The following is a 27,164-nucleotide window of genomic DNA, read 5'->3' on the forward strand; positions in this document are numbered from 1 at the left end:
ATCGTACGATTAGAAATCATTTTAAATATTTTTATTTAAAATTAAACACAAACAATACCTAACAAAAACTAACAACACAATGTAATATGAACAGACACGATTCACAAATGATCCTCACCAGCAGGATCCGTAGAGGATCCTGTCGGCATAAAATCCCCTGATATGTGAGGTCTCAACAGATATAGGCCCTCGAAAAATGAAGATTTGAGAGCGCCATAGAGAACCATAGACAGGGAGGAGAGACAGAACCATAGAGAACAACGTAGAGAAGCATTAAATAGTCTTTCTACAACTAAACTGAAGAAGAGTTGGTGGTGCCGTGGGTCGATGTTTTAAGTCATCCTAACAACTTTTTCACAATGACCTACTACTACTACAGCTTGATCAACATTAGAAATACAACTTCTCACCGTGACGAAGCAAGAAGCATGACGAAATATCATGATTAATACACACATCGCTACCATGAAAACGGTTAGTGATTACAAACAAGCCCATTATAAAAGCGGATGAGATCTCGGGTCATCGTATCGGTGCTTACCATCTTCATATGAGGTTTGTCATGTCTATCGGTAGTAAGCCGGCTGATAAGCTGGTACCATACCATTGCCATAAGCCCCATATGCGGGATAGTTCATCGGAGGTCCAGGGTATGATCCGGCATGAGGAGGGGGTGCTGCTTCCGGTGAGTATGCATAAGGGGTTGGTGGGCTTCTGCTACCATACATGGTGGGTGGGGAATGGTACGGTGAGAACCCAGCAGGATACTGGCCATGGGAAGGAGACCTGACAAATGTAGGAGGTGTAGGGAAAGAAGACACATATGCATTCGTCAAGCGTCCAGCCTTGGCCGGAGGCATGGGACCGCCATTGTTAGCTCGTACTCGTTTGTTGGCTGGGACTACAACTGGCCTTTTCTTCTCTGGTTTCACCTTCTCTAGCTGTTCAAGGCGCTTCTTGAGGTCTTCTGGAGGAAATTCTGCCTCAAGGTTATAATCTTCAATGCACTTGATGACAGCCCGAAGCGCTGACAGCTCTTTGCGTCCAGCTAGGTTCTGCATACGAAGAGTTAAGTGATCAAAGAATGTGCAGTTTTTTCTGTAGGTTTAGTTTCTCCTACAAATGAGGGCAGCAAACTTAAGTTCATGCACTTTTAGGGGCATCTTTCTGAAGAAATCAGAACGCAAACAAGGATGTCTATGACTGCACAATGCCTCATCATGAAGACATCCATCGGAAATACCATTATGCCTCATTTGCAAAACTACCAACAATTTGAAGATAAGGCCACACCAAATACTCGAGCAAACTTACGTTCATTTCTATATGAACTGCCTGCAATTATTGGTGAGAAAACAAAAATTCTAATTGCATCTTGACTACTTAATTGATGCATAAACTGGAAATCATATTCCACCCATATAGAAGAGTTTATTGTCCCAAAAATTTGTCAAACTACATACATGTTCCTACAATAAGATGAAACTGGCATGAATAAACACTATGAGAGCAAAACTGATGCAATAAAATAGTAAGGACTGTGGGAAAAAAATATGATCATGTTCACATCTAATAATTAGTAAAGGGTAAGATGTTAATATCATGCATATCTTGTAGATGGCTGTCATTCTCTCCATTAGAGGAGAGTTTTTTGCGAGGGCGGGGTGTTTCCCTCTTCTACTTTAGACACAAACAAAAAGGCATAAGTTCCCTTCCCTTTTCTTTCTTCTCGCTCTCTCTCTCTCTCTTCCCAATCATTTGAGAAAGGGGGAGTGGGAAAAAGGAAATTTTAAGGAAATGACGGGGAGTTATGGGAACCAGAAGGTGACACACACATACATTTGGAGATGTATATTCAGGACTGAAAGTCACGACATATGAGATCAAGAACAAGAATAGATGCAATGATTAAAATAATACCGCAGCTCGCCCAGCGTTATTGGGATCTTCCAAAATAGAAGCCGCAGCTTTCTTAGCATCCTTCAGAAAAGCTTTCAGTAGAGGAACAGGAGGAAACTTGTGCACAAGTCCAACCTCATAGGTGAAATGCACCGCATCAAGCTGCTGTCCCCTGCTGATCAATTCTTCAATCATATCTGCACACATAGTAACAACCTCCAAACATTAAAAATTGGAGAATGGTGCCCTCTTTATTGTACATATAAAGAACCATATCAAAACATTCCCAACTAACACAGATGACAAGATGGAAGGAAAAAGCAAATCTTTACGAAACTACTACAAGGTCCATGAGATACCATCGTAATGTTAAACATTGAAGTTCTACCATCCACAATTTCTTTACAATACATTGGGAACAGCTGAAGAGTAATGCCGATCATATGAATCACTATCAAACAATTCTACAATTTATCATTGGAAAGAGTAGACATTTCGATATAGAAGCCGCGGTCGGGGAAATAACATGACCTATAAATTACACATGTCTCACTCAAAATTTACTAACCACACAGAAAAATCACCACTTCCTCATCCTACATATATAGAGCTTATAAAGTAACACATTTTCCATGAACTATAAGCAACACCAAGCAATGGCAAAAGAACTGCATCGAAAATGTTACAATTACAAATAACAACAATAAAAGAAAGGAACAAGTTAGCATTAGGGAACGCACCCGGCATTTGCTTGGCGAGGCCAAGCGAAACAGCGAGCTTCGGCATCTGCTTGCGCCAGGCTGAGTTAACCACAAGCTTCCTGTACAACTCAACATCCTCCTCCTTCACAATCCCGAAAGTCACCAAATGCTGCAGGAACGTGTGCACATCAGGAGTCTTCACGTTCTCTATGCCGCCTCTCTCCTCCAAGCTGGCCTTCCAGGTCTCGGATATCTCGGTGGCGCGTTGCTTCACGCTCCGCGTCACCAGAAGCCTCTTTCTCCCGATCTTCGGGTCCATCATCACCGGAATCAGTGACTCCAGCAACAGAACGCAGGCCCAGCCCAAATCGTTTCCCCTATCGCTCCTCTCCACTCTCTTGTCCACCGGAAACACCTCCGATATCGCCTCCAGCACGAACTTCGCCGGATCGACACAATCACCCAAAGCCAGAGGCATCTGCGACCTCAGAGCCTCCAATTCCTTCTTCCTCGCCGTCACGAACCTCCAGAACCCTCCAGAATCCATCTTCAAGCACAACGACTTGAGATTCATCAGCAACCCCTCGCCGTCGTCCACCTCCCCGTACTCGTCATCGCTGCGGGCTCTCTTCAACACCTTGAGCGCCGCCTCCTTGCTCTTCTCGACCTTGCCAAGCGCGACTTCGAAGATGTCCCTGATCGAGACCTCGCGCTGCTCGAGCTCGTCGAGCGAGGCCTTGGTCTCGTGCTCCAGGGTCTGGATTTTGAGCTTGATGGCCTCGGATTTCTGCAGGAGGTTCTGCTCGAGGGACGAGAAGTGGTCGGAGAGCTCCTTCCAGAGGAGAGTGCAGCTGGTCATGAGAGAGGTCTGCCGCTGGAACTCGTCGAAGCTCGGCGGAGTCAACTCAGTCACCTCGCCGGGATCGGGGATCGACCCCATTATCGTCGTACGGTGCAATCAGCGGCCAAAGGGGAACAAGATACGGTAGAGAGAGAAAGGAGAAACCCTAGAATTCGGAGGTAGAGAGAGAGAGAAAAAGCAAAAGCTTGAGCAGTGAGCTTAAGCTAAAGCTAAGACAGCCGGTGGACAGGAGAAAGAAGATGACATTGCGCTAACGTGGGTGGAGGAAGGGTTGACACGTGTGGAGGCGTCTCGAAAAGGTGGCTAGAATGCGCTGGTGGCGGGAGGGGAGGGTGCGCAGGATAAGGGAAATGGTAAAGTGGGAGTAGGAGGGGAGGATGACGTAGGATAAGGGGGTGTTTGGAAAAGGGTATTGTGCTTTCCCGGAAATCGAAGCTGGATGCAGGGAGAAAAAGCCGGGAGAGGCGGTGTGGGGGTGGGTGGGGCAGGCCCACTGAGAGCACCACATAGGAATACGAATGGGATTGGATGGTCGGATAAAGTGCCGGATTACGTAGTCATGTATGTACGTGAACAAACAATGACCGCGTGCGCATTGTGATGACTCAGCCGTCAGTCACACATTCATTATCTACGCGTCAAATTTTTTCGTGTGCTTCGAGTATTCGGTTCTTTGCATTTAAACAAAAATCCAATGCTTAAAACGTATTTAGAGTCTTCCGTACTTCCATCTTCACGTGTAAGCAAAAGGACGTTTGAATTTAGAGTTAGTCTTTGTATTTCCAACAAAACGTGCTCTGCGGCCTCTGCTAATTCCTCCATAAAACTTTTCGTTAATTTGATTATATGGAATGACATAAGACGTGTAACTTAATTCGTAAAATTCAAACCATAGTTTAGCTTTGATGCATAAACTAGTTTTGATTTTTTCTAATTTCATGAACGTATATTCAAAATTAGATATGGGAGACCCATGAGTGTGCCACATTGTTGTACTAACAAAAAAAAATTATGGAAGTAAACAGTAGAAACTAAAGTGAATGTTCAATAACAAGTTCTAAAATATTTTTTTTCTATCAACATACTTTAAGTTGAACAATGAAAATTCTAGAGTACCTCAATTTACGATATACTTTATCAACTTCAACAAATAAATGTGCGATGAAGGATTAAAAATATATTAAAACACTCAATCAAAGTCACTTCAAACACAATGTATACGTTGACGTAGAGTAGAATTAGTTGAACCAAACCATCCATACTGGTCATACGCATACATACAAAATAGAAAATAGGAAATTTTACATTATTCGTCCCTTGCTGTGTCGGCCATTTCATTTTCGTCCTTATAATGCAATTTTTATCTTTTCCAAATTCGTCTTTATGCTCAGCACCGTTAGTAGATAGGGTTCACAGCCATTAAGATTGACATATGAACCTTAGAAAGGTTGCCATAGCAGGCGATGGTGGGAAAGAACCCCAAACAAACATCTACACAAAGTTACAAAGGTTTTATCCTGCGCACGGGGTCGTGTGCATGGGTTACACATAACTCGGTTCAATCTAATAACGTTATAACGATATTCCAACAATTCAACGACTGTGACGACGCTGACACGGACTGTGAATGATCTGATTTTATTGTTGTTGTTATAGTGATATTATGGGGTCAAATACTTATTGTTATGACGTCAAATTATTGTTGTTGACAACGTTGTTATGAAATCATTAAATTAAGCGCATGTAGCCTTGTGACATCTTGTATTACTGACGTTGCATCAAACATTACAATAGCGTATGCTCATGTTATTTAAGTTGATTTGGCCTAATATCATTACATAATGTTACTACTTTACGAGTTTATATTTTAGAAGGTCCTTTATAAGTAGTCCTTGAAAAATTCCTATAATATCAAGACAGTCGCTAAAATTAACTAATAGTATCAAGATAGTCTCTAAAAATAAAAATTATTTAATATAACACTTGGATATGAGTGCCGCAAATTAACGTGATGTGTTTGTTAAAATTCCGTCAAAAATTTTGTTTGTAAGTTAACGTGCCACACATTCTCATTAAGCAGTGTAACGTAGTGAAAAATAAAAGAATTAATATGAAAATAATAACAAAAAAGAACTATAAAAAAAGAAAAAAAAAAAACCATCATTGATTCGACTGCAGAACCATCGTTTTTGTCAATCCTTCCCCCTCCCCTCCTCATCATGACCGCACCAACCAACCCCGACTCGCTTCCCTTCAACCAACAGCCAACTCAGCCCAATCTCCGGTTGACAGTGACACCAAGCCAGTCCCCCATCGCAAGCCCTGATCCCAACTTTGAGACAGCGAGGCAATCTATGAACGAAAAAGTTTTGAGACAAGCTTGGATCACGTCTTCGGCTCGATCATTGCAGCAATGGCCTTTGGTGGACGATGATCTCCCTTTGCCTCGGCTCTCTCTCCTTGGTACCAATTGAGTCTTCCACATCGTGAAAGTAAATGCGGCTTTTAATATTTTTATTTTTTTAATCATTTTGAATTAATGATTTTAAAAACTAAATCGTTAGCAAAAAAAAAAAAAAAAAAAAAAAGACCCAACCATCAACCGCTAGATTATGCGATTTCCAAAAGATGGCTAAAAATTAACTCCCTGTGTCATTTTCCTTAGTTTTTTTTATAATAATTTTCAGTAATTTATTCATGGCAATACTTACGTATTTATGAGTTTAATATGTATCACATCAACACATTAATAAATTTTTTATAAAATTATAATAGAATGACCACCGCATTAATTTGCGATTTTCATATTCAAAATCTACATTGACCGATTCTCATTTTTAAGAACCATCTTAATAATATGAGATAATTTCAAGATAAAAACCCTATTTTAGAATAAATAAAGTGTGAATAGAGTGCGTATCAATTAGTTGCATAACTAACACAAAGACAAAGGCTTAAATGAATCGGGCTTTTGCGGGTGGGTGGGGCAGAGGAACTTCAACCCTTTTTGTGTCACGTGATTAATTGATTATTGGGTGCATTGAGCACGTGACACTGAAGCCCATGGCAAATGTTGAGCAATTATACAACCAACATCTTGCCATTAAACACTTACCATTCACCAAGAAAACGTTACTAAGCAATTATTGGCTGTCATACAAGTTGTTCATCTCAGAAACCATACAAATACAAGCGCTCGTAATAAATCCTTTTGCTACACTGAATTATCTTGTTTTATATCACCAAGAGCCGTAGCAGGAAAAAACTCCGTCCAAGAATGATCGTCAGGCATCCGAAGGGGCTTCACGCCTCGGCCTTGCGACATTAGAGAATGCTGCTCGAATATTACGTAGAGCTTCCATCACCTACGATGCCATGAGACGGGATGGCTGAACCCAAACAAAGAAACGAAAAGGCCTTGACGTTGATGATCATATGGTGTTAAAAAGTAATAAATGGCATATATTAAAACGTACATCGATACCTTGAATGTTACCACGAATCTACTTGGATGACTTGTATTCCCTAAGGCTTTCGATCACGGCCTTCTTTCTTGTGTCGAAATCAACTTTGTCAAGATCATAAGCTGTTCCGAGATAGCCATATAGGATCCTCTTCTTCTCCCGCGTCTTTTCATCAAACCTGACAAGGTTTGGATTGTTATCATCACCCCTACTGCCCAGTGTTGGCGGCTGTACACGAGCCCAGCCCCTGCGCCCATGATTTTCCCTCTCAAAGAACTCTGCCATTCGAATGGCATCCTTAAGGCCTGCTTCGTCACCGGAAAACTTAACCAGAGTCATACCCAAATGACCATCTCTACCGTATAAGGATTTCGACTTCCCACTTCCAAATCCAAGATCTGTTTACCAGAAATTCCATGAGAAAACATGCAACTTGTCAAAAGGACCTAATCAATCCACATGAAATGTCATGACAATGGCTGCCAACAGCCATAAAAGTGCTTAAAGTACCCCCTATGTCCCTATCGTTAAGAACCATTAAGAAAACGGCTTTGTTGATGACCACCAGACCAATATCAAAATGTTCCAACATGGTCCAATGTTAACATACCATATATACTTGTGACTTGATGAACCCGAGTTGCCAAACATATATCAGACTAACAACAATGACAGACTGCAAATATCGATTGTAACATACATAAGCATAAAAGATCCAGTCAACGAATGATAAACTATCAAAAACCCAACAAAATAGAAAGTATTATATGTTAACGGCAACACCACCTTTTCACCCAGCCTTTCCTGGACTTGGTTCCAAACCCAGATGTATCACCTCAAATTCTCCTAATATAATGTAGTATGCAACAACGTAACTTCTTCATATCCACTGAAAAGTAAACTATAAATACAAACTTGTGTGCATGTATCACAAGGAACTAAGACCTGGTTTGGTACTGAGGTGATTCTGAAAAAAGCTGCTATCAAAAAAAGTTGGGAGCTGTTTTTGTGTTTGGTAAACACTCAGCTTCAGCTTTTTTTCACAGTTTTGGATGAAAAAAAGCCAAAAACAAGAAGCTGCAAAACCTAGCTTTGAAAAACCGGCTTTTTTTCACATCTGTTTTACATAAAAGTTTACCAAACACTCTAATACTGCTTTTTTTTTTCAAAAGCACTTTTACAAAAAAGTTTACCAAACACTCTGCTGCTTTATTTCACAGCTGCTTATTCTCACAGCACAGCAAAAGCAACTTTTTTTCAAAGCACAGCAATACCAAACCAGCCCTAACTCTCCGCCCAGGCTAAGGTCACCATCCTAATCCTACACAACTGGCATCATGTTGCATTTGACTAAAAAGGCTAGGACAAACTGAAATCTTATATTATGCTGCAGAAGTTAGAGAGTTGGTAAGGAACTGCCTAACTAGCAACCAAGCCTATTAAACAAGCAAAAGCCATTTATCAAAAGGTTAAAATCTAACATTAGAGTTATCCTCTCGAGTTTATCTAGGTTCTATGTATGAAAGATCTGCAAGAACATTGCTCGTTCTGCCAGACAGTGCCCCTGGTTGGTTGTCTCAGTTCAGTAAGAGATCTATCCAATTTGCCACTTTTGGCTGAACTGGGTTGATGTTCAAGTGCATGGAACCACTGGTTTTCAATTTGGTTGCAGGTGTAGGTGAGGGACGAAAAGTTCTGACAATAGACACAAGCATTCTTCCCCTTCAAGATCACCCAACATGAGGACAACACCCAAACCATCATATAGGAAACTAACATATCCTTTCATTTCATGACAAAAAAAAAAGTTTCAATGGAAAAATTAAGACAAAATGACAGAGATTGGAATTCAGATGCAACCAAGACATTAGCAAGCTACAACTAGCTACCGTAGCCTTTAGAATTCTTTGTTCTTGATGGTCTTTGATATTGAAGCCCAAGATCCTGGTAATCCTCACAAAAAAATCTTTGTTCTTGATGATCTTTGATAGTGAAGCCCAAGATCCTGGTAATCCTAACCCAGATTACCTCATTCTTAACCAGCACTAAGAGCGGTTGTACAGGTAAGAAGAAAAGGCAAGCCGATGTGTCAGGATTATTTCATTCACCACACAATTTAAAATGAATAAATCAAATCAAATCAGAAGGGTTATAAAGAAAATGCAACTATAAAAAGTAAGTACAACTTTCTAGCTCAACTGAGATAAATTAATAAATTTGGTCTAAACTGGATCACAGAGGTAGTTATTGCATATCCCAAGTCACTAGGATCACAGAATTAGGAACTGGTCTGTCTAAAGTAATAGCGAGAAAATGGTTAACAATGCCAAACTGGTCCAAGAAAAAGGCAAGGGTGGTGGCAGACTGAAAAAGGGTGATAAAGGACTTAAAACTTAGAACTCAACAATAAAAAATACAAGATGACGACTATCATAAAGAAGAGTACAAACCATAGGCGGAACCATTAAAAGTGAAGAATGAGATTCAACTAATCAAAATTCCTCCCTGGTGATTAGAGGGCAATGCAATAATAACAAAGTGCATGAATTAGGAACCCTGCATTAGGCTCAGTTTGTCGCATGCTCATCTCAACCATACTTTAATTGCCACATAGAGAACACAAGTATCGCACATAAAAGAAGATTATATGGAACAACTAATCTCCACACGTCATATAATCCCTGCAAACTACAGTTGCAAATGCATTCTATATTTTCCATTAAGCTCAACCTAAGGCCATTCCAGTATGATCAAGAAGTCCAGATAAAATATATAACAAAAAATACCTATTATGAAGGGAAGCACTAATACCTCACATGGACCAGCTAGACCTTCCCTTTCCATACTCAATCAAATAAACTGTAAAGGGTGACAGGAAACTAAAGGTACTAGCACGCATGGCTTTTCTTTTCACCTCACCTCCCAGTAAGCCCTATGAATATCCTTGCGAGATACTATGGCTTATTCCATGCCACATTTTTTAACCTTAATTCCCCAGGGGGTGGATAACCTAGGACTAATATTCTATGGAATAGGCATGCTGCATGCTGTATCTACGAAAGGTTGACTCCATCCAATATAGATGTCAATCTATTAAAATGGTCTCTGAATATACTATATGCATTTACAGATTAAAAGGAAGGGCTCACAGCTAAAATAGGACGCGTAAAGAGCACTTGACCTGGGACCAACCTCTCCAAAGAACAATCTGATAGAAAAAAGCATAAAGAATGACACATATGAACTATGAAGAAGTATACCTCTAATATTACTATCCATTGCTTTATTGCCCAAACCCTCCATGCGGCCATCTTTACTCTTTCCTGTAACAGTATTATGAATTATCACCACAGGTGGCCACATAATCAGATCATCCACATTTGCTGCTGCTGCTTCAGCAGAAAGAAACTGATACGCCTTTAAGTTATCGGGAGGCTTCAAGTAGTCCCAACCCATTAGAACACACAAAGCCTTGTGGAACCCCAGGTGATCCACGCGCAAGTCAGCACTATCAGAGTTGTAACTGTGCATGATGAGACTATGCATATCTGGAAAATCTTTAGAGGACCTGAAATAATGCATATCAAGGGAATTGAACAATGTATTTCAGGTTTACCTCTTAGATAGCATTAATGCCCTACAACTTCAAACTCCAAAGGGCAATGAAGAAGATGCATTTACCAAGGCTATTCGTGTGAGCTGATATCATTATATCATCAAGTGTAAAGATGCATTTTCTTAGTTTCATAAAATGATATTACTTAGATATTTTCATTTAATGAAAGACCCTGACACAAGGTAAATAATTTATAATGAAAAAGGATAATTTTGTAAGATTGGGGTATACACACAAATAACTGTGTAAGCACAACGCTGATAGGTAACAATATGATCGGACAAAGAACTGTAGTACTATCCATCATAAAATAACACATAAGAAGCCAAAAATTGCATCATCGTAGCTAATGCAAACTTAATTCTATAACACGGCTAGTGGCACTTAATTTCCACAACTAATGCAGAAATTTCAAGGGGAAAAGAAAACAACAAATATAAGAATCAACATCAAAAAAGCATCCTGAAATTCTCATGTAATCTTTACGTAAGCAAAGTTGGCCTCTAAACCTTTGCACAAAACTTGGGTTACAGTAAACTCCATCAAACAGACGAGGTCAACTGAGTCACACACACCAGTAACGGGTATTTGATTCAGTCAATACAAAGTAAAATTCTAAGTCTTTGCATTCATATTTTTTCAACCTACAATATTTTGTCTGTTTGTCTCATACACAAAGAAAATCCTAGTGTTCTAGTAAATGAATCATGTGGAATGATCCATGTGAATGTGATGGCATGTGGTCTAGGTTTCAAAATTAGACGGAACAAAAAAGATAGTGGTAGTAGTACTTGAACAGAATCAATCAGAAGAGGTTCTTGTAAAGTTCACACAAGAAACATAAATACAAAGCTAACAGCAAGAAAACCCAATTTATTAAAGGGGAACAAAAACATGTGTTAAGAAGAAAATAGTAAAAAAGATGCCACCCAACAAATTCCTTTCGACTCACATACAAGACAGAACTTGGATGTCAATAAGGGCATCAATCAGTCTAAACCAGTCAGTAGCAAAATGTAGAGAGGTATCTGATTCTTTACAGTGGGGAAACAGAAAGGAGATCTATGCATAGGGAATCCTTATCAATAAATTAGCTCAAAACGCATAAGGGAAGTTATGGTGTGCACTGTGTAACCAATCCCAGTCCACTATATCCACTAACCGACAAAAAAACAGAAGCAGAGCAAACCAGAATAGAAAATGGAACCAAGCGACATCTAGTAAACCACATGTCGCAAACAAGTATTAAATAGAATTATAATTCATCCTCACATTTGCTTTGCTCCCATCAATCACAATACCAGATCATTGAAAAGCAACAAGTTCTTCTCAAAAAGAGAAAGCAAAGATAGACACTTGGGAACAAAAAATCTAACGGGTACTTAGAGGCCTGATGATGTAGGAAACTAAATAACAAACAATGTAACTCATTGCTCCTCAGTAATGATGCAGAATATTCTTAATTCCATAACAAACAGGAAAGTAAATGCTAATATTGTAGATATTATTGTGCATCATCTGAGACCAGAGATAAAAAGATAGTAATGGATATTTACATATGGATTCATCCTCGTATGGCAAGCATACCAATTTTACACCAATGCTGTGTGAATACAGTTCAAAATATCAGCTCTTATAAACCATCAAAATCCTACTAAACAACAAGCACATATGCATGTGCTTCCTTGTATAAATATTCTCACAAGGAACAAAATGGGTTCCAACAATTCCAAAATACCAAAACAAAGATTCAATCGAACAAATTCAGCCTCTAGACTTGAACAGCTCATAAAGAAAGAGCTAGTGCTCATTTTGCCACAAGTTAGACAGCACTGGTAACAATCTAAAAGAACTGTACAGACACAACGCACTCTCTTATGAGAACAGAGCATGGATCAAATCGAATGCCCACACCCTATCAATTGCACTGAATAATCCTGGATCTACCCTGGGATGGACTGAGACTTGCCCAAGTCAAATACATTTCTTAAGGGCCAGCTCAGCCCATCTGAGTCTTAGCCTGACCTGACAACAGTCAGTAACACCAAAAGAAAACCTCATCTCAATCAGCTTTAGGCTAAACCAACCAGGTCGTTTGAGCTACCATCCAACTAGTAGTCCTAGAACCTACAAATCATCACAGCCATATATGTCCAAACCTTTAGGAATAATGAGCAACCACCTTCACTATAAAGTATAAACAAATACATATGGGCATATACATACAGTGATAGTAAGGTCGTACGTAAATAACAACTCTTTCATACACAATAAGTAAGGGATCGATGATTCTCCAAACGCTGTCAGGGTAGATTTCTAAAGGAAATCTAAAAATAAAAAAAGCAAAACATGAAAAGAAAACGAACTTTAGGAGCCACTCATTCTCCCCTCTCTGTTGGCACTTTCCAGGAGGTAATAAACTATTTAATCTGTAACAGAAAATATACAGCACCTCTTACACATCAATAAAAGGACCCACTGATATTCCAAACTTCGTTGGAGCATAGATCCCTAAAGAAATCTAGGAAAAGCCTAAAGCAATGAGACTCTTCCTACTCCTAAACACACATTTAGAATTCCCATAGCACAGTAATGACATATGTATAATGTTCCTACGAATCATTCATGATTCTTTCACATATGCAAGCAACTTCTTGGTATTCTCACAAACCTACTTATCATTTTAAGGGATATCGAACAAAATTTTTTACTTTGCGTTGAATGGCTACCATCAGGTCACCATCAAATGCCACCACAACAATATACTTACCAACTCTATATGAATTTACATGAAAAGAAGCATCATATGTGTATGTACACAAATCTTAACTAATAATTATCAATAAAGATAACTGATGAACTAAAATTTCAAAACAGAAACACATCAAAGCTTCTAACTAGTCGACATTACATCCATTGAGTTCTTTGACATAGCCTTGCAGCCTTCAAAGTCAACTAAGCACACTTTGCTATAATGTTTACTTGATAGTTGATACATAGAATTGCAGCCCACAAAGATTAGATTCTACAATTAACTTTCAGTTCCATGCAGGGGCAAAAAACAAAGACAAATGAAAGAGCCTCCTTGGAGATATACTATAAACAGAAGCTACCATGCAACAAGCTGTTACTTAGCGTGCAAAACACAAGCTTTCAGAAACCTACAATGAACTCTCGTACAAAACAAGTGCAACCCTTGTGAAAGGGAAAACGCAAGCTTTCATGCAACAAGCTGTTACTTAGAGAAAGGGAAAACGATTCTCTCTTCCAAGGAGATAACCAGTCTTCATTATCCACCAAATGTGAAATGACTTTTCCTTGAAGCCTAATGCAGCACATACCATAAAGCACAGATCCTGGTGTAAGCATGTCTTAAACATTAGGTGGGAGGTACTATATCCTAGAGGAAGATAAAATACACGCAAAAGAAGAGTAAAACATTTATGAGGACCAACATGGCTACCCTTCAAGTTCACCAAATAGCTAATACCAAATATATATATATATATATATATATATATATATATATATATATTTCTTTATTTTAGTACATCGATATTTTTACACTAGGGGGAGGGGGAGTTCGACTAAGCCACACAATGGGCAACCTAATTTGGTATCGAATTCATCATCCACGAGATTCGAACCTAAGACCTCTCACTTCCGAGTGAAGAGGAATACCACCAGACCGTAGTACTGAGTGGCGCTAATACCAAATATATAGTGCCAACAACAACAACAAAGACAATATAATCAGCAAACCCTACTAGCATTTGAGAACTAACTCTATACATATAGATAACTTACATCTCTTAAGACAAATTCTCACTCCTAAGTAGAGAGTTAGACAATAGTCACAATATTTACAAACTATGCCATTAGTCCATTACTTTATCAGCCATCCTATCTTTTAAAACATGAAAGCTCCTTCTTCCCACCATACTCCTTCAAACTGAAAGCATTGTAAGCACCGGATCTAACTTATGAACCGAGAAATTCCTAAAGCTCCAAAAAGATTTCTTCCTCCCATTCAATATGAATAACGCATAAATCTGGTAGTTGGATAGTGATGGCTTATTATGGTAAAGGGGAAGAACGTAAATGGAAAGGTTGAAAAGCTAGAATAGTTCGGGTCCTAAGTATAAACCAACGACGCCCAAATCAATGAAACAATACCAATACTAAGTACGAACATAATCGAAGGACAGAAATATAGATAAAGCAATTAATTTGCACAAGACCTGGCACAAGCAATGCAGTGCAGACGGCCATGCTTCCCATCCTCCAAGTAAGTCTTCCTCTGCTGCGTATTCTCATGAATCAGCTTCACAAAGTTAAGAAACGCCTTCTTCAACGCAATTTGATCAACTTGAAGATGCTTCAGACCCACATTCTCGCCTCCGCCTCCGCCGCCTTGCCTAAACCCCACACTCTCTTGACCTCCACCCCCACCACCACCAACCCTCATGTACTTGTTAGCTCTCCCCTCACTGCCGCCCACTTCCCGCCGAAACGGACTACTCGATCCCGGCAAAAACTCTCCCCGACCTCCTCCTCCGGGACCCCCCGGAAAACCATTTGGATTCCCATACTGCATAAATTGCTGCCGACGCATCGCCAATTCTTCTGCTTTATCCCTGTGCTCCTCTTCTTCGGCGTACTTCCTCTTAGCGGGCCCTTCTGCAGGCCCACGCCCGTCGAGCCCGAGCGAATTCCAGTAATCCGGCCCACCTGGTCCACCGGGACCGAATGGCATGAACCGGCCAGGCGGGTTCATCGGCGGAGGGAACTCTTGATAATCTGGCGGCAGAGCGAAGTAAGATCGAACACTACCGTCGGCAAGAACAAAAGTCCGGCGCTCGAGCATGTGGAAATCGTATACCGGCGGAGGTGGTGGGCCGAAAGAAGCCGGGTCGGAGAAGGGGAAGGAAGCAGCTCTAGGAGAGGGGCCTGGCTGGTTTTTGGGATGGGCGGGGCTGGGTTTCGGGGATGGTCCGGGTTTAGTCTTGGAGGATTTGGGGTCCGGTGGGTTTTTGTTTTTGTTGGTGGTGGTGGTGGTGGTGGTGGCGGTGGTGGCGGTGGCGGTGGCGGTGGCGTTGGGATAGGATTCCCAGCGAGATTTGCGGCTAGAGGCGGAGGAAGAAGAAGATGGCTTGTGGAGTGGTGGGCCCTTGGGAGGGGGACCTCCGGCCATCCTGGAGGTAGGGATTTGTCTGAAAGCGGGAGAGAAAGTGGAACGAGGAGGAATATGCTTGCTGGGAGTTTTATATGTTTTTGTTTCTACAGGAAGGCCATTGTAGCAAAAGGATTTTTCACTCTTTTCTTTTTTTTTTCTTCTTTTAATTTCAAATCAATAAAATTACGAACTCTGGCCTTTTTAGTGAGCGATGGCTGTTAAAAGGGAAAAAAAAAAATTCAATTCAAATCGAGCTCGCACCAATATTTTATTTTATTTTATCGTTAGAGGATTCAAAGTTCCGAATGAGGATACTCTCTGAATCCTTTTTGTGAGGATTTTGAGAATCTTCAATTCGTATTCGTTCATCATATATCGTGCGATTAGTTTTCATCAGGTAATGTTTATGTTTAATTTTAAATAAAAGTATTTAAAATGATTTCTGACCGTACGATGTAAGATGAACGAACACGATTTGAAGATCTCCAAGATCCTCACAAAAAGGATCCGAAGAGGATCCTCGTTCCAAAGTTCCAACAACTACTACGAAAAAAAAAATTTATTGTTTTAGTACATCGATATTTTTACACTAAGGAAATGGGGAGTTCGGTTAAGCCACACAATGGGCAACCTAATTTGGTATTGAATTCGCCATCTACGAGATTTGAACCTAAAACCTCTCACTTCCAAATGAAGCTGATACCGCTTGTTGATTCAAGTTCCACACTCGGAAGCGTCGATTTCTTTTATTTGATTTGTTGATGGAGGTGCTAATTGCACTCCAAAGAAATGTCATCATGTACTCGTGTGTTGTGTTACATATAAAGCAAAAACCAAAACGTGCATGATGACTTTTTTTAGATTAAAAAAAAGGCCTAAAGTTGAATGCCGAGTACCAAAATAGTTGTATGGAAATTTCTTCCAGTTTGAGTCTCACATACGATGGAATAATAATCTACATTTTTCGTTGGAAAGAAAGAAGACGCATCGAACTTCAAATCCCACTTCAAAAGTCGAATCTTTCTTTTTTATTTTTTTTATTTTTTTTGTGAAAAAAACATTAAACCTTTGCGTCATGATATGAATTCAAATCCAGTATATGACTAATCTAACATCAAATCTTACAAAATCTATCGTTTGGAGAAGAAAAAATACTCCAAGCCCCAATTACTGAGTTGATTCAGACTTGAGATCCAAGTCTAAAGCTGCGTTCGGAACAAGGTCCGAATATCGAACCGGGTCTAGGTCTCAGTATCCGTACAATTCAAGATCTGGAACCAGGATGCCGGAGGAACTTCAAGACCCAAACGAATGAGAAATTCGAACATACAATTGAGATTTTAGAATATCAACAAATATCTGGAATTGAACTCCATCGCATACCATACCATCCTCAAACACAAAGATCAAGCAGTCTATAGGAATATAATTAAACGACAGCTAGACATACTGCTATTAATCCATCAAAACTGAAGTAGATTGAGGCTAAACACTAGAAGGTATTCTAAAAAGTAACACAAAATTCGCAACATGACATCCGGAACAGGCAGTAAAGTTCTTCAACGCTTCTTGGAGACACCAACAGTCTTTCCCCTGCGGCCGGTGGTCTTGGTGTGCTGTCCACGCACACGAAGGCCCCAGTAGTGTCGAAGACCACGGTGATTCCTGCATATCAAGAAAGATATATCAGTCATACTCCTAAGCAGAGTCTTCAAAATTATAGACGTTCATAACAACAGATAATATGCATACACAGAGACACCAAGAAAAACTCAAGTACAATCAGATAGACAAACACTGTCATATCATATGGATATACAAGATACTGTTCAATGTGTTGACAGGTAAATATGGGAATCAAGAGCTTCAACGGGGCTTATTGGTAAAGAATCAAGAGAAAAGCTTCACGAGCCAGATGATGAACTACTAAAGAAACGGATTGGGTAGAGGGTGTGAATGGCTGTAAGCCACCAACAAATAAAGTGTCCACAATTTGAGTCGATCACAATGCAGCCATAATGTACAATTTGACCTCTACCCAACTAACTAATCACAGTGCAAAAATCAATGCTTATACTTTGTAATCCCAACACGTTTCTTGCTCCAAAAGATTATGCATGAGTCTTCCCAAATGCTAGAAATAAGTTGAAGCTATTACTATGATCTAGGACAAATGGATAACACTATGTAGAACAAATGTAAACTACTGAGCTATATTTCCAACCAATCGTATGGCATATTAAAATCTTTAGCATCATAGACATACATTACTTAAAACAATTAAAATGACCAACGGTGCAATCAGTTAACAGAAATGCATAACAATAGAACTGGTATAGTACAACTATCAAAACAATGATATACCAATTACCGAACAATAATAATATCAGGAAAACATAACAATGATATGACCAGTGCTGAACAAAAAGAAGAAAACTGACTAGAAAACCAGACCTGATCTTCTTCAAACGCTCAAGGTCATCCCTGAGCTTCATGTCCAGAGCATTGGAGACCACCTGGGAGTATTTACCATCCTTGTAGTCTTTCTTTCTGTTCAAGAACCAGTCAGGAATCTTGAACTGGCGGGGGTTTGCCACGATTGTCATCAGGTTGTCGAGCTCAGCAGCAGATAGTTCACCAGCCCTGCAATGTGGCGCGACCAGACCCACGCAAACTAAATCATGATAGTGTGCACGCAACAGTAAACTAGCTTGTCAGGTTACAAGCCACATGATTATGCAATAAGATGAACATGAAACACAGAAGGGGGGCAGCAATTCGTGCCCACATCACTGGTAACTGGTGCACGGGTCGTTTTACTGGGATAACAAACTAAACATTGCATTTGCAAATAAATCACCTCATATTTTGCAATTCCAAACAAACATTCGACCCGATTTATAAGAGATGGAGATAAAATCATTCATTCCAGCTACAAAGTTAAGTTAAATCAAGTGGGATTACTAAACTTTAATAATTCCTATTAACCTGAATTTGAAAAATAAAATAAAACCCATCTCAATTTCTGAACCCTCTATTTTTAATCGAAATAAATAGGTCTATGACTATTTTTCAGAAAATAAATAATAAAAACAATTAAAAAACGAACCTTTTGTTCATGTCGACATCGGCCTTCTTGCAGACGATGTTAGCGAAACGTCTGCCGATACCCTTAATGGAGGTAAGCGCGAACATGATCTTCTGCTTGCCATCCACGTTGGTATTCAGCACACGCAGAATATGCTGAAACTCCTCATTTGCGACGAGAGACTGCAAAACAAGGAAAACCGAATTAAGATTTGGGGTGAAAGATTGAAGACAATGGGAATCGTCGAAGCGAGTGGATCGGATCGGAGTTGACTCACCATGGCTACGGCCTTAGAGTGTTGCGGCTCTTTGCTCTCTGTGACTCTGCGTGCGAGTGTGTGAGTGTGGGCGCGCCGGGTGAGAGGGGGCTAGTGAGGAAGAAGATGGTCTTAAAAGGATCAAATTTAAGCGAGTTCGTAATGCTTAAAACCCTAGATGGTGATTAGACGCTGCGGCGCACCCCTTCGTGCACTCCTTAGTGATGATTTTGTAGCCGTCGATTTATTATACTTTGCCCATAAAAACATTTGGGACCTTCAACAACAATTTTAATATTTTTACAATCTCACCCCATAGGTTTTTGGAAAAACTAATAAAAAATTCTCAAAAACTTCAATTTAATCTTTAGGACAAAAGATTTCAAAATACTAATCTTACCTTTTAAGACATTTAGATCGTTTGGTCCTTGTAAAAAACAGAAGACAAAAGTTACCAGTCACAAAAGTCGTTCAAAAAGACAAACATGTAGTAAGTTCACGTGGTTCTCATCAAAACAAATGCAAAAGAAGATAAAGCAAAGACAACCACAAAAGAAGGAAATCATTTGTGGTTGTCTTTAAAACATTTATGCGTGTTTTTACTTTGTCTTCTTTCACATTTGTTTTGATGAGGAACACGTGAACTTGTTGCATGTTTGCCTTTTTAGACCACTTTTGTGTCTAGTAACTTTTTTCTTCTGCTTTTTTTATGGACCAAGCTTTCTAAATGTTTTAAAGGGCAAGATCGGTATTTTCAAAAACTTTTGTCCCAAAGATTAAATAGAAGTTTTTTATAACTTTTCATTAGTTTTCACTAGAAAAAAATAAATATACACAAATTAGACTGAACTTGTGACAATAAGTCAAAAAATGATTATATACTGGAAGAAAAATTTGTGTTGAGGTGTTGTGACTACATCATCTAAAAAGCCAATCTAACACAAAGGATGAAATTCTTGTGTATTTTATTCCAACAATCACACAATCTCATTCATCGTCAAAGCTGAGGATATCTTCCAGTGAAAAATAGGCCAAAGATTTATTGCATAGTTTTCATGTCATTGTAATTGACACTAAAAATTGGATACCAAAGAAGAATTAAAAAACCAGAGACTTAATGAAAAGGTCTAACTACTATTTTATCCTAATCATAAGGACATTTTTGGTATGAAAGGTCTATAATAGGCCAAACTATTTTCTTTATTTACTCTTATGTCATATTTAATTATCATGGCGGGTCTCACAATGATGTTTACATTTTTCTAATGTTTGAAATATTGTACGTAGTTTTGCATGGTGCTACTATTACTTCTTGTATTATTATGCTACTTCATCTTTTGCTAATCTACTGACAACTCTTCTATGCTTCCGTCATGTTGTCAATGTTATACAGTTCCTCTTCTACCGAATTGTTTCAGTATTGTTCATCTCCTTCTTCTAGTTTTACCTTTATTTCTCTATCTTCTTTTATCTTGTAATAAGTATTTGAAGTTTCTCCTTTAATTTTGAGGCTTTCATTAGGGATGTTGACAGACTTTTATCTTGTTGTAAATGTACATTTCTTTTTTTGATACTAATATCATATCATACTTCAAATCTTCAAACTCATTCAAAGCTAACATTTGAGTTTCTCTATATGTCAAAATATTTTTGTATGAAGGAGTTCATATGTGTGGTGGTATAGATGACAATCTAAAGGACTCTTCATTAATCATGGTTATATGCCTAATTTTCTCCTTGTGCAAATGCATATACCAACCTAGAATACTACTAATAAAACTTATACAAATTTCTTTCCATTCTTCTAAATAACCTTCCACTACTTTCTTAAGCTTTTTAGGAAGTGATCCTAATCAACATAGCCAAACTCTAATAGTAAGGTTGGGTAGCTTCTACTACATTATGCCGTTTCTTATGCTCATAACTAAAATGTCATGATCTAAAATCTTTCATATTAATCCTAGCCAACTATGGATATACCTTTGTAATAATTTACATCTCTGGTTTGGATCAAAGATAGACTGATACCAAACACATTGTAATTGTAGCTCCTTCATTGACTGTGATGCTCTGCTCAGGATCTCATATTTCATATCCATTGTCATTATTCTTAATTTTGCTTTTGAAATTTATTCTAATAACATATCATCTTTTGTTAATAGTCCTAAGAAATCTTTCATACATTTTTTGTTTTCTTTGTATGTATGATGATACTCCATTTCAATATCTTCTTCTAAAAGCCCATCTAACATCTCTCTCTTCTATCTTCTATGGGCTCAATGGCCTCTTGTTCTATGCATTTAATAACCTATTTTTCTTTATTCTTCTAAAGAGTTCCATTTTCTATTATCAAAATGATTTATCTTAGATCTTTTAATATGATTATTTGTATTCAAAGTTGAATTTTCTAATTTTTGTAACAAATTGGTGGTATGATGAAGATGTGTTATGTAAAATTTGATTTATTTCTACTTTTCGTTCTTCAACTTGATTTAATTTTTCAGCTAAATTTAAAACTAATTGGATGATTAAATTATTTTGTCTAATTGAGATATTACTACTAGTTACTTGTGTTGAAAAGTCTATTAAACCAATTGATTTTTTATCTAACTTCCTAATTTCTTTCAAAACTTGAAAACATTTCCTATTGGTTCTAGAATCGGTCATTAAACTAATAATCTATCTATTTTATTACGTAACTTACCTATTTGTTCAGTTAACTCTTTTTGTACTAGTTGATTTTTTCTTCTAATTTTAATTGGTCAGCTATTTCTAGTGATCTAAGTTCTATTTGCTTAGGCTTACTATCTATAAGGTTAATAAGTCTTTTTATCTCTCTTTTGCTAGGAAACTTTTAAATATTTTTATTATTATCTTCTAATTGGGATGTAATATAATCTAAATTCTGTCTAATATAGTCTTTATGGATTTTTTTTCTGAAAATAGTTTAGCAACAAGTGTAATAAATAATTATGCACGTTATTTTCTAATTTTATATTTACTGACTGTCTAATAATAAGATCTACAATATTATTTGCTTGTGAATTTTCTTTATTCTGTAAAACATGATTATGCTTTCTTAATTGATAATGACAAATTAAGCTATTTTGGTCTAAGGTGATTTTTGTAACATCCCGTCCCGGGATTTATTAAAACGTACGTATGAATTTACGATTTTACCCCTAGATCGTTTTTGTCACGTTATTAGTTGTTGGTGTGGTGTGGAATGTATTGGATCACACCCACACACACACACACACTATCACTTTCCGGGATTCCCTCCCTCTTTTCCTCACTTTCTGTCACTCTGTCTCTCAGTCTCTCTCTCTTTTTCTCAGTCTCTCTCTCTCTCCCCGAGTCCATTTCCTCTCTTCTTCTTCCTTCTTCAACACACGGACATACACACAAACTTACTCAATACTTCACCAATCGAGAAACCAAGACCACCATCGTGTTCGTGGAGCTGAGAGGAGTCCAGTGGTGCCATTTTCAGGTAAGGAAACTACCATTTTCACGTCGATATCACGAGGTCCGATTATTGCACTGTTCATGCAAACCTAATCTAGCTTGTTTTAGGAGATTCTAAGCTTGTAGATGTGTTTGTGAGGTCCCAAGGAGCCTCGGAGTAGTTCGTTGGGTGAATTTGGACGTCACGATCGTCCTGTACAAAGTTGGCCGAGTTTTGACCTTGAAGACAGGTGAGATTCCTTAATTTTTAGGCCTTAAAACTAGTCTAACGTTGTTCTACTAGTCCTAGGCTTCATTTTGGTATAAAGAACGTGAAAAATGGTTGAAAAACGAAGGAGAAAACTTAGTTTGAAAATTACCCAGTTTTCCGGCGCCGTCGCCGGCGCCGGAGGCTCGCCGGAGAAGAAAGGGGAATATTCCGTTATGTCTAACGGAATATTCCTAACGGCAGTGGACGGAATCTGGTTAGATTTAATGGAATATTCCGTTAGTTGACGGAATATTCCTGACGGCGTCAACTGACGCCGTCAGTGTGCAGTGCACGTGGCCGCGCGTGGGGGGCGCGTAGGGCCGTGCCTTGGCCGGCGCGTGGGGGCGCGTGCGTGGTCCAAAATTTTTTCTAAAAATATGTGTGTGATCCTGAGGTTGTGTAGGTCACGTTGGTATATTCAATTGTCCAATTTGAGCAATGTATGAGAAGTTATTACGAGAAGTTGCTTAGGTGCTTTTAAATTAACGTTTTCGTAACTTTGTCGCGTTTAGGTGATTCGTATTCCGAGGACGAGCGTACACACTCGAGGCAGGGGGGCTACGACCCTTCTAATTACCAGTGAGTGGGCTTTTGTTTTCCGTATATACCTATATACATCTAAATTCCCAGAAATAGAATAGAAAAGGTTATTTGTTTTATGCCATGCATCATATGAATGTTGTTTACGCATCATCGCATGTATTAGTAGTGGCATACATATATATAAATGTGTATTTGGTGCTGTGGACGCACAGGTAAGTACCAGGTAAGCGGTATTCATGTGGTTATGCATTCCTGTTTATTATGCAATAGTAGTTTGAAATGCTTAGAGAGCTCATAATCTGCACCCCCGGTGTTAGTGCTCCCGCCCAGAGAGGGGCAGAGTCCTTCACGTGTATGTTCACCAGCACCACACGCTCGCCTTGGATCCAAGTTAGGTGCAAGCCTTGTCGTGCAGACCATATTAGGTGGTTCCGACTCGTAGGTGACCCGCGATTATTCGCACAGTCTTCACGTGATCGTAGCACTAGAGCGTATATATTACACCCAGTCCTGTCGTACAGACCACGTTAGGTGGCTCCGACTTGTGTGCAGATTCAGATGTTGAGTTGAGATTGGAGCTCTATATGCAGCGGTACATGTCACGTTAGGTGACTCCCGACTGCCAGATTATATGTTATTGATGTGGTTATGCTTGAGCATTTATATTTGATTTTGAGATTCTGTTGTGGCATATTCTCAAGCATGAATGGCATATTGTGAGCATGAATAGCATATTGTGAGCATGAATGGCATATTGTGAGCATGAATGGCATATTGTGGAGCATGATTGGCATACCTATACATACGTATATATGTTCATTTTCTGGGAAGTATACAGGTTTTACGGCGAGGGGTTAGAAAGTGTTTTGCTAAAGAGTTTTCAAAGAACTTTGTTTTTGCCCACTCACGCTTTTGTTTTTGCGCCCCTCCAGGTTCTAGTGGTCTAGCAAGTTCGGTGGTTTATCCCAGAGGGCGTCCCGGCATTTCTGACAGACACTCACCATTGTAGGGTCACCTTCGGGTGTAAATATGTCGTATCTTTTCCTTTTGGACTGTTGTAGACTTGCTCTGAATTGTGTCTCACATACACTAGTACTTTGTATGCTTTTAGGTTTTTAATTATTCGTACTTTTATATTACCTTCTCATTAGCTTCCGCACGCGCACATGGTTACGTCACCTTCGCGTGACGGCCAGCACGCCCTGATCTCGGTCGGGGTGTGTCAATTTTTCTCTTTTATTGTTCACTAATATTATTGCTAATTGAATTTTTTTTTAAGCTCTATTTCTTCTCTCAAAGTTTCTAAGATTGATTAGTTCCTCTTTTTGCTGCTAATATGTTATGTTGCATTTATGTATTTTTATACTTACTAATAAATGAATGATGTTTAAGATAATCAAGATAAAACTTCTGTTTTTTAATAGTCTTGTTAATTCTCTTATAAATACATGCTAATCTTCTCTTTAAGCTAGTTATAATAGGATGTTTAAGACAATAAATTTCTTCTGATTGTGGTTGACAGGGTTTACAAGGACAATAATATACAGTGTTTGTACAATACTAAACAAACGTGTGATTTCAGTTGTGTTGACTTCTATCTCAACCCACAAAGCATCTGAAGCTTTCCTTTCCTCTGTGTAAATTTTCTTCTTTGTAATCATATTCTGTATATCAATAAAAGAATAAGTGTACATATTGAAAGTTTATCATACAAATAACTGGACATTGGGATCGGGGCGTGTCAGATACCATTAGGACTTTAATTGCATTGGCAACTCAAAAGGAATGGAGATTGTTCCAATTGGATGTCAAATATGCCTTTCTAAATGGTACACTGCATGAGGAAGTATATGTTGATCAACCGCAGGGATTTGAAGTGAAAGGACAAGAAGACAAGCTTTACAGACTGAAAAAGGCTTTATATGGTCTAAAACAAGCTCCCAGAGCTTGGTATGATGAGATAGATACTTACTTCAACAAATCTGGATTTAAGAGAAGCCAAAGTGAAGCTACTTTATATACCAAATTCAGTGATGCAGGTGTGCTTATTGTGTCTCTGTATGTGATGATACTATCTACACAGGGGAGTTCTGATGAAATGATTCAAGAATTTAAGATGGACATGATGAAGCAATATGAGATGTCAGACTTGGGATTGCTGCATCATTTTCTTGGTTTGGGCATAATTCAAACTGAGAAGGGCATATTCATTCATCATAAGAAATATGCCAAGCCTTTACATGAGAAGTTTGGTTTAAAAGATTGTAAAGCAGTGAAAGCACCACTTGCAATCAATGAAAAACTATCTAAGGTTGATGGAAGTGAGGAAGCATATGAAGGCTTGTATAGGAAGATGGTTGGTAGTTTGTTATACCTAACAACTACTAGACAAGATTTGATGTATGCATCCTGTTTGTTGGCAAGATTTATGCATAAGCCTACCATAAAGCACATGGGGACAGCTAAAAAGGTCCTAAGATATGTATAAGGGGCATTGGATTTTGGAATTGAGTATGCGAAGGGTAAAAAAGTTGTGTTACTAGGCTATTGTGACAGTGACTGGGCAGGGAGTGAAGATGATATGAAGAGTACCTCAGGTTATACGTTTAGTTTTGGCTCAGGGATATTCTCTTAAGCTTCTGTCAAGTAATGCAGTGTGGCTTTATCCACTGCAGAAGCTAAATATGTAAGTGCTGCAGAAGCTACAACACAAGCAATGTGGCTAAGGTTTGTGCTATCTGATTTTAGAGAGGAACAAGTGGAGGCTACATCCTTGCTATGTGACAATACCTCTGCCATAGCCATGTCCAAGAATCCAATGTTTCACCAGAAAACTAGACATATCAACATAAGGTATCACTTCATAAGAGATGCAATTCAAGATGGCACAATTGAATTGAAGTATTGCAAAACAGAAGAGCAATTGGCAGACATCTTTACTAAAGCTTTACCTAAGGATCGATTTGAGTACTAAAGAGCTGCACTTGGAGTGAAATCAGCAAAACATTTAGAAGGGAGTGTTGATGTATAAATGTATTTGCTGTGATGGTTAAGTTTATATGTAGATTGTAGGATTTAATGTGGGCCATCAGATCATATTCCATATGGCATCTTAGATTAGATTGTAGTGAGTCATAGCTCATGACAAGTGTTAGCATCTTACATGATGACTTAAGAATGGATGGTTGTGATTGTTTTTGTAATAATGAGGGAGAGTGAGTTTGTTACTCCTCCAACGGTCATATAATCCTTCCGAGCATCTTGCTCGAGAGAGTAGAATCCAATGAGCATTCTTAGACCTTGAAGCTTCCATGACTCTTTAATCTTTCTCTCTCTGCACATTTTCAATTTCATATACACAGTTCCATTGAATCAATTCAACCCAGAAATCAAACACTATCACTATGAAGCTCGTGTGAATATTTTGAGTTAGGTTTTGCAATAGGCTCAATATATAGGCAGAGAATGTTTATGCAGCAAGGCTCCTTCAACTCTGTAGCACTCCGCTTTCTAAGAAAAACTCCAATGCAGAAGTCAATGTCTGTAAATCATCAATATCATCCATTTTTCACATATATTAGCCCTGAAAGAATCTACAAACACAAGAAAAGGATCAAATAAGCCGTGTTTTTTTGCAGTTTTGGTTGATATTCGCTGCTTCAAAACAAAAAGAAACTTTGCAGGATGATACATTTTGTATACATGCCACTGATGATTCATGATAACAAACACCAGCATGTTTCGTTCTGATTTTGTTTAATTTTGGAGTTTGTTCAAATTTGGTTCCAGTAGATGTAATGTCGGGTGGCCAAAGGTTGATTGAAAAAGAATTGACACCAGC

The 27,164-nt window shown here is 38.7% G+C and overlaps 3 protein-coding genes across 3 annotated transcripts; all 3 read right to left on the bottom strand.

The window, feature by feature from the left end:
• Nucleotides 1–13: 13 nt before the first annotated feature.
• LOC137736489 (FRIGIDA-like protein 4a) lies at nucleotides 14–3,676 on the bottom strand. The gene is made up of 3 exons (XM_068475751.1): nucleotides 2,640–3,676; nucleotides 1,921–2,096; nucleotides 14–1,055 (listed from the first exon to the last, which is right to left on the bottom strand). Exons 1-3 carry the CDS (start codon nucleotides 3,538–3,540, stop codon nucleotides 567–569), a joined length of 1,566 nt encoding a protein of 521 aa, XP_068331852.1. The 5' UTR covers nucleotides 3,541–3,676; the 3' UTR covers nucleotides 14–566.
• Nucleotides 3,677–6,295: 2,619 nt separating this feature from the next.
• Nucleotides 6,296–15,891, bottom strand: LOC137737927 (uncharacterized). Its single transcript, XM_068477514.1, has 4 exons — nucleotides 14,784–15,891; nucleotides 10,187–10,494; nucleotides 6,947–7,324; nucleotides 6,296–6,851 (listed from the first exon to the last, which is right to left on the bottom strand). Exons 1-3 carry the CDS (start codon nucleotides 15,734–15,736, stop codon nucleotides 6,966–6,968), a joined length of 1,620 nt encoding a protein of 539 aa, XP_068333615.1. The 5' UTR covers nucleotides 15,737–15,891; the 3' UTR covers nucleotides 6,296–6,851; nucleotides 6,947–6,965.
• Nucleotides 15,892–17,028: 1,137 nt separating this feature from the next.
• LOC137736946 (small ribosomal subunit protein uS13z/uS13y/uS13x) lies at nucleotides 17,029–19,221 on the bottom strand. The gene is made up of 4 exons (XM_068476272.1): nucleotides 19,084–19,221; nucleotides 18,828–18,988; nucleotides 18,173–18,361; nucleotides 17,029–17,383 (listed from the first exon to the last, which is right to left on the bottom strand). The coding sequence occupies exons 1-4, from the start codon at nucleotides 19,084–19,086 to the stop codon at nucleotides 17,278–17,280; spliced, it is 459 nt and encodes a 152-aa protein (XP_068332373.1). The 5' UTR covers nucleotides 19,087–19,221; the 3' UTR covers nucleotides 17,029–17,277.
• Nucleotides 19,222–27,164: the final 7,943 nt, after the last annotated feature.

Source organism: Pyrus communis, chromosome 6 (assembly GCF_963583255.1).
Source record: "Pyrus communis chromosome 6, drPyrComm1.1, whole genome shotgun sequence".
Lineage (NCBI taxonomy): Eukaryota > Viridiplantae > Streptophyta > Magnoliopsida > Rosales > Rosaceae > Pyrus > Pyrus communis.

Bases quoted from the DNA above. Each gene is read 5' to 3' on its own strand.
- LOC137737927 (XM_068477514.1), bottom strand. From the start codon at position 15,736: ATGGCCGGAGGTCCCCCTCCCAAGGGCCCACCACTCCACAAGCCATCT. The intron at 10,495-14,783 runs GTCTTGTGCAAA...GCATTATTTCAG, and splicing joins CACTGCATTGCTTGTGCCAG to GTCCTCTAAAGATTTTCCAG. The intron at 7,325-10,186 runs GTATACTTCTTC...TCTGGTAAACAG, and splicing joins AATGGATAGTAATATTAGAG to ATCTTGGATTTGGAAGTGGG.
- LOC137736489 (XM_068475751.1), bottom strand. From the start codon at position 3,540: ATGGGGTCGATCCCCGATCCCGGCGAGGTGACTGAGTTGACTCCGCCG. The intron at 2,097-2,639 runs GTGCGTTCCCTA...CTATGTGTGCAG, and splicing joins CCTCGCCAAGCAAATGCCGG to ATATGATTGAAGAATTGATC. The intron at 1,056-1,920 runs GTATTATTTTAA...CTTCGTATGCAG, and splicing joins ATAACGCTGGGCGAGCTGCG to AACCTAGCTGGACGCAAAGA.
- LOC137736946 (XM_068476272.1), bottom strand. The intron at 18,362-18,827 runs GTTCGTTTTTTA...GCCACATTGCAG, and splicing joins GATGTCGACATGAACAAAAG to GGCTGGTGAACTATCTGCTG. The intron at 17,384-18,172 runs GTCTGGTTTTCT...CTTGATATGCAG, and splicing joins GAGCGTTTGAAGAAGATCAG to GAATCACCGTGGTCTTCGAC.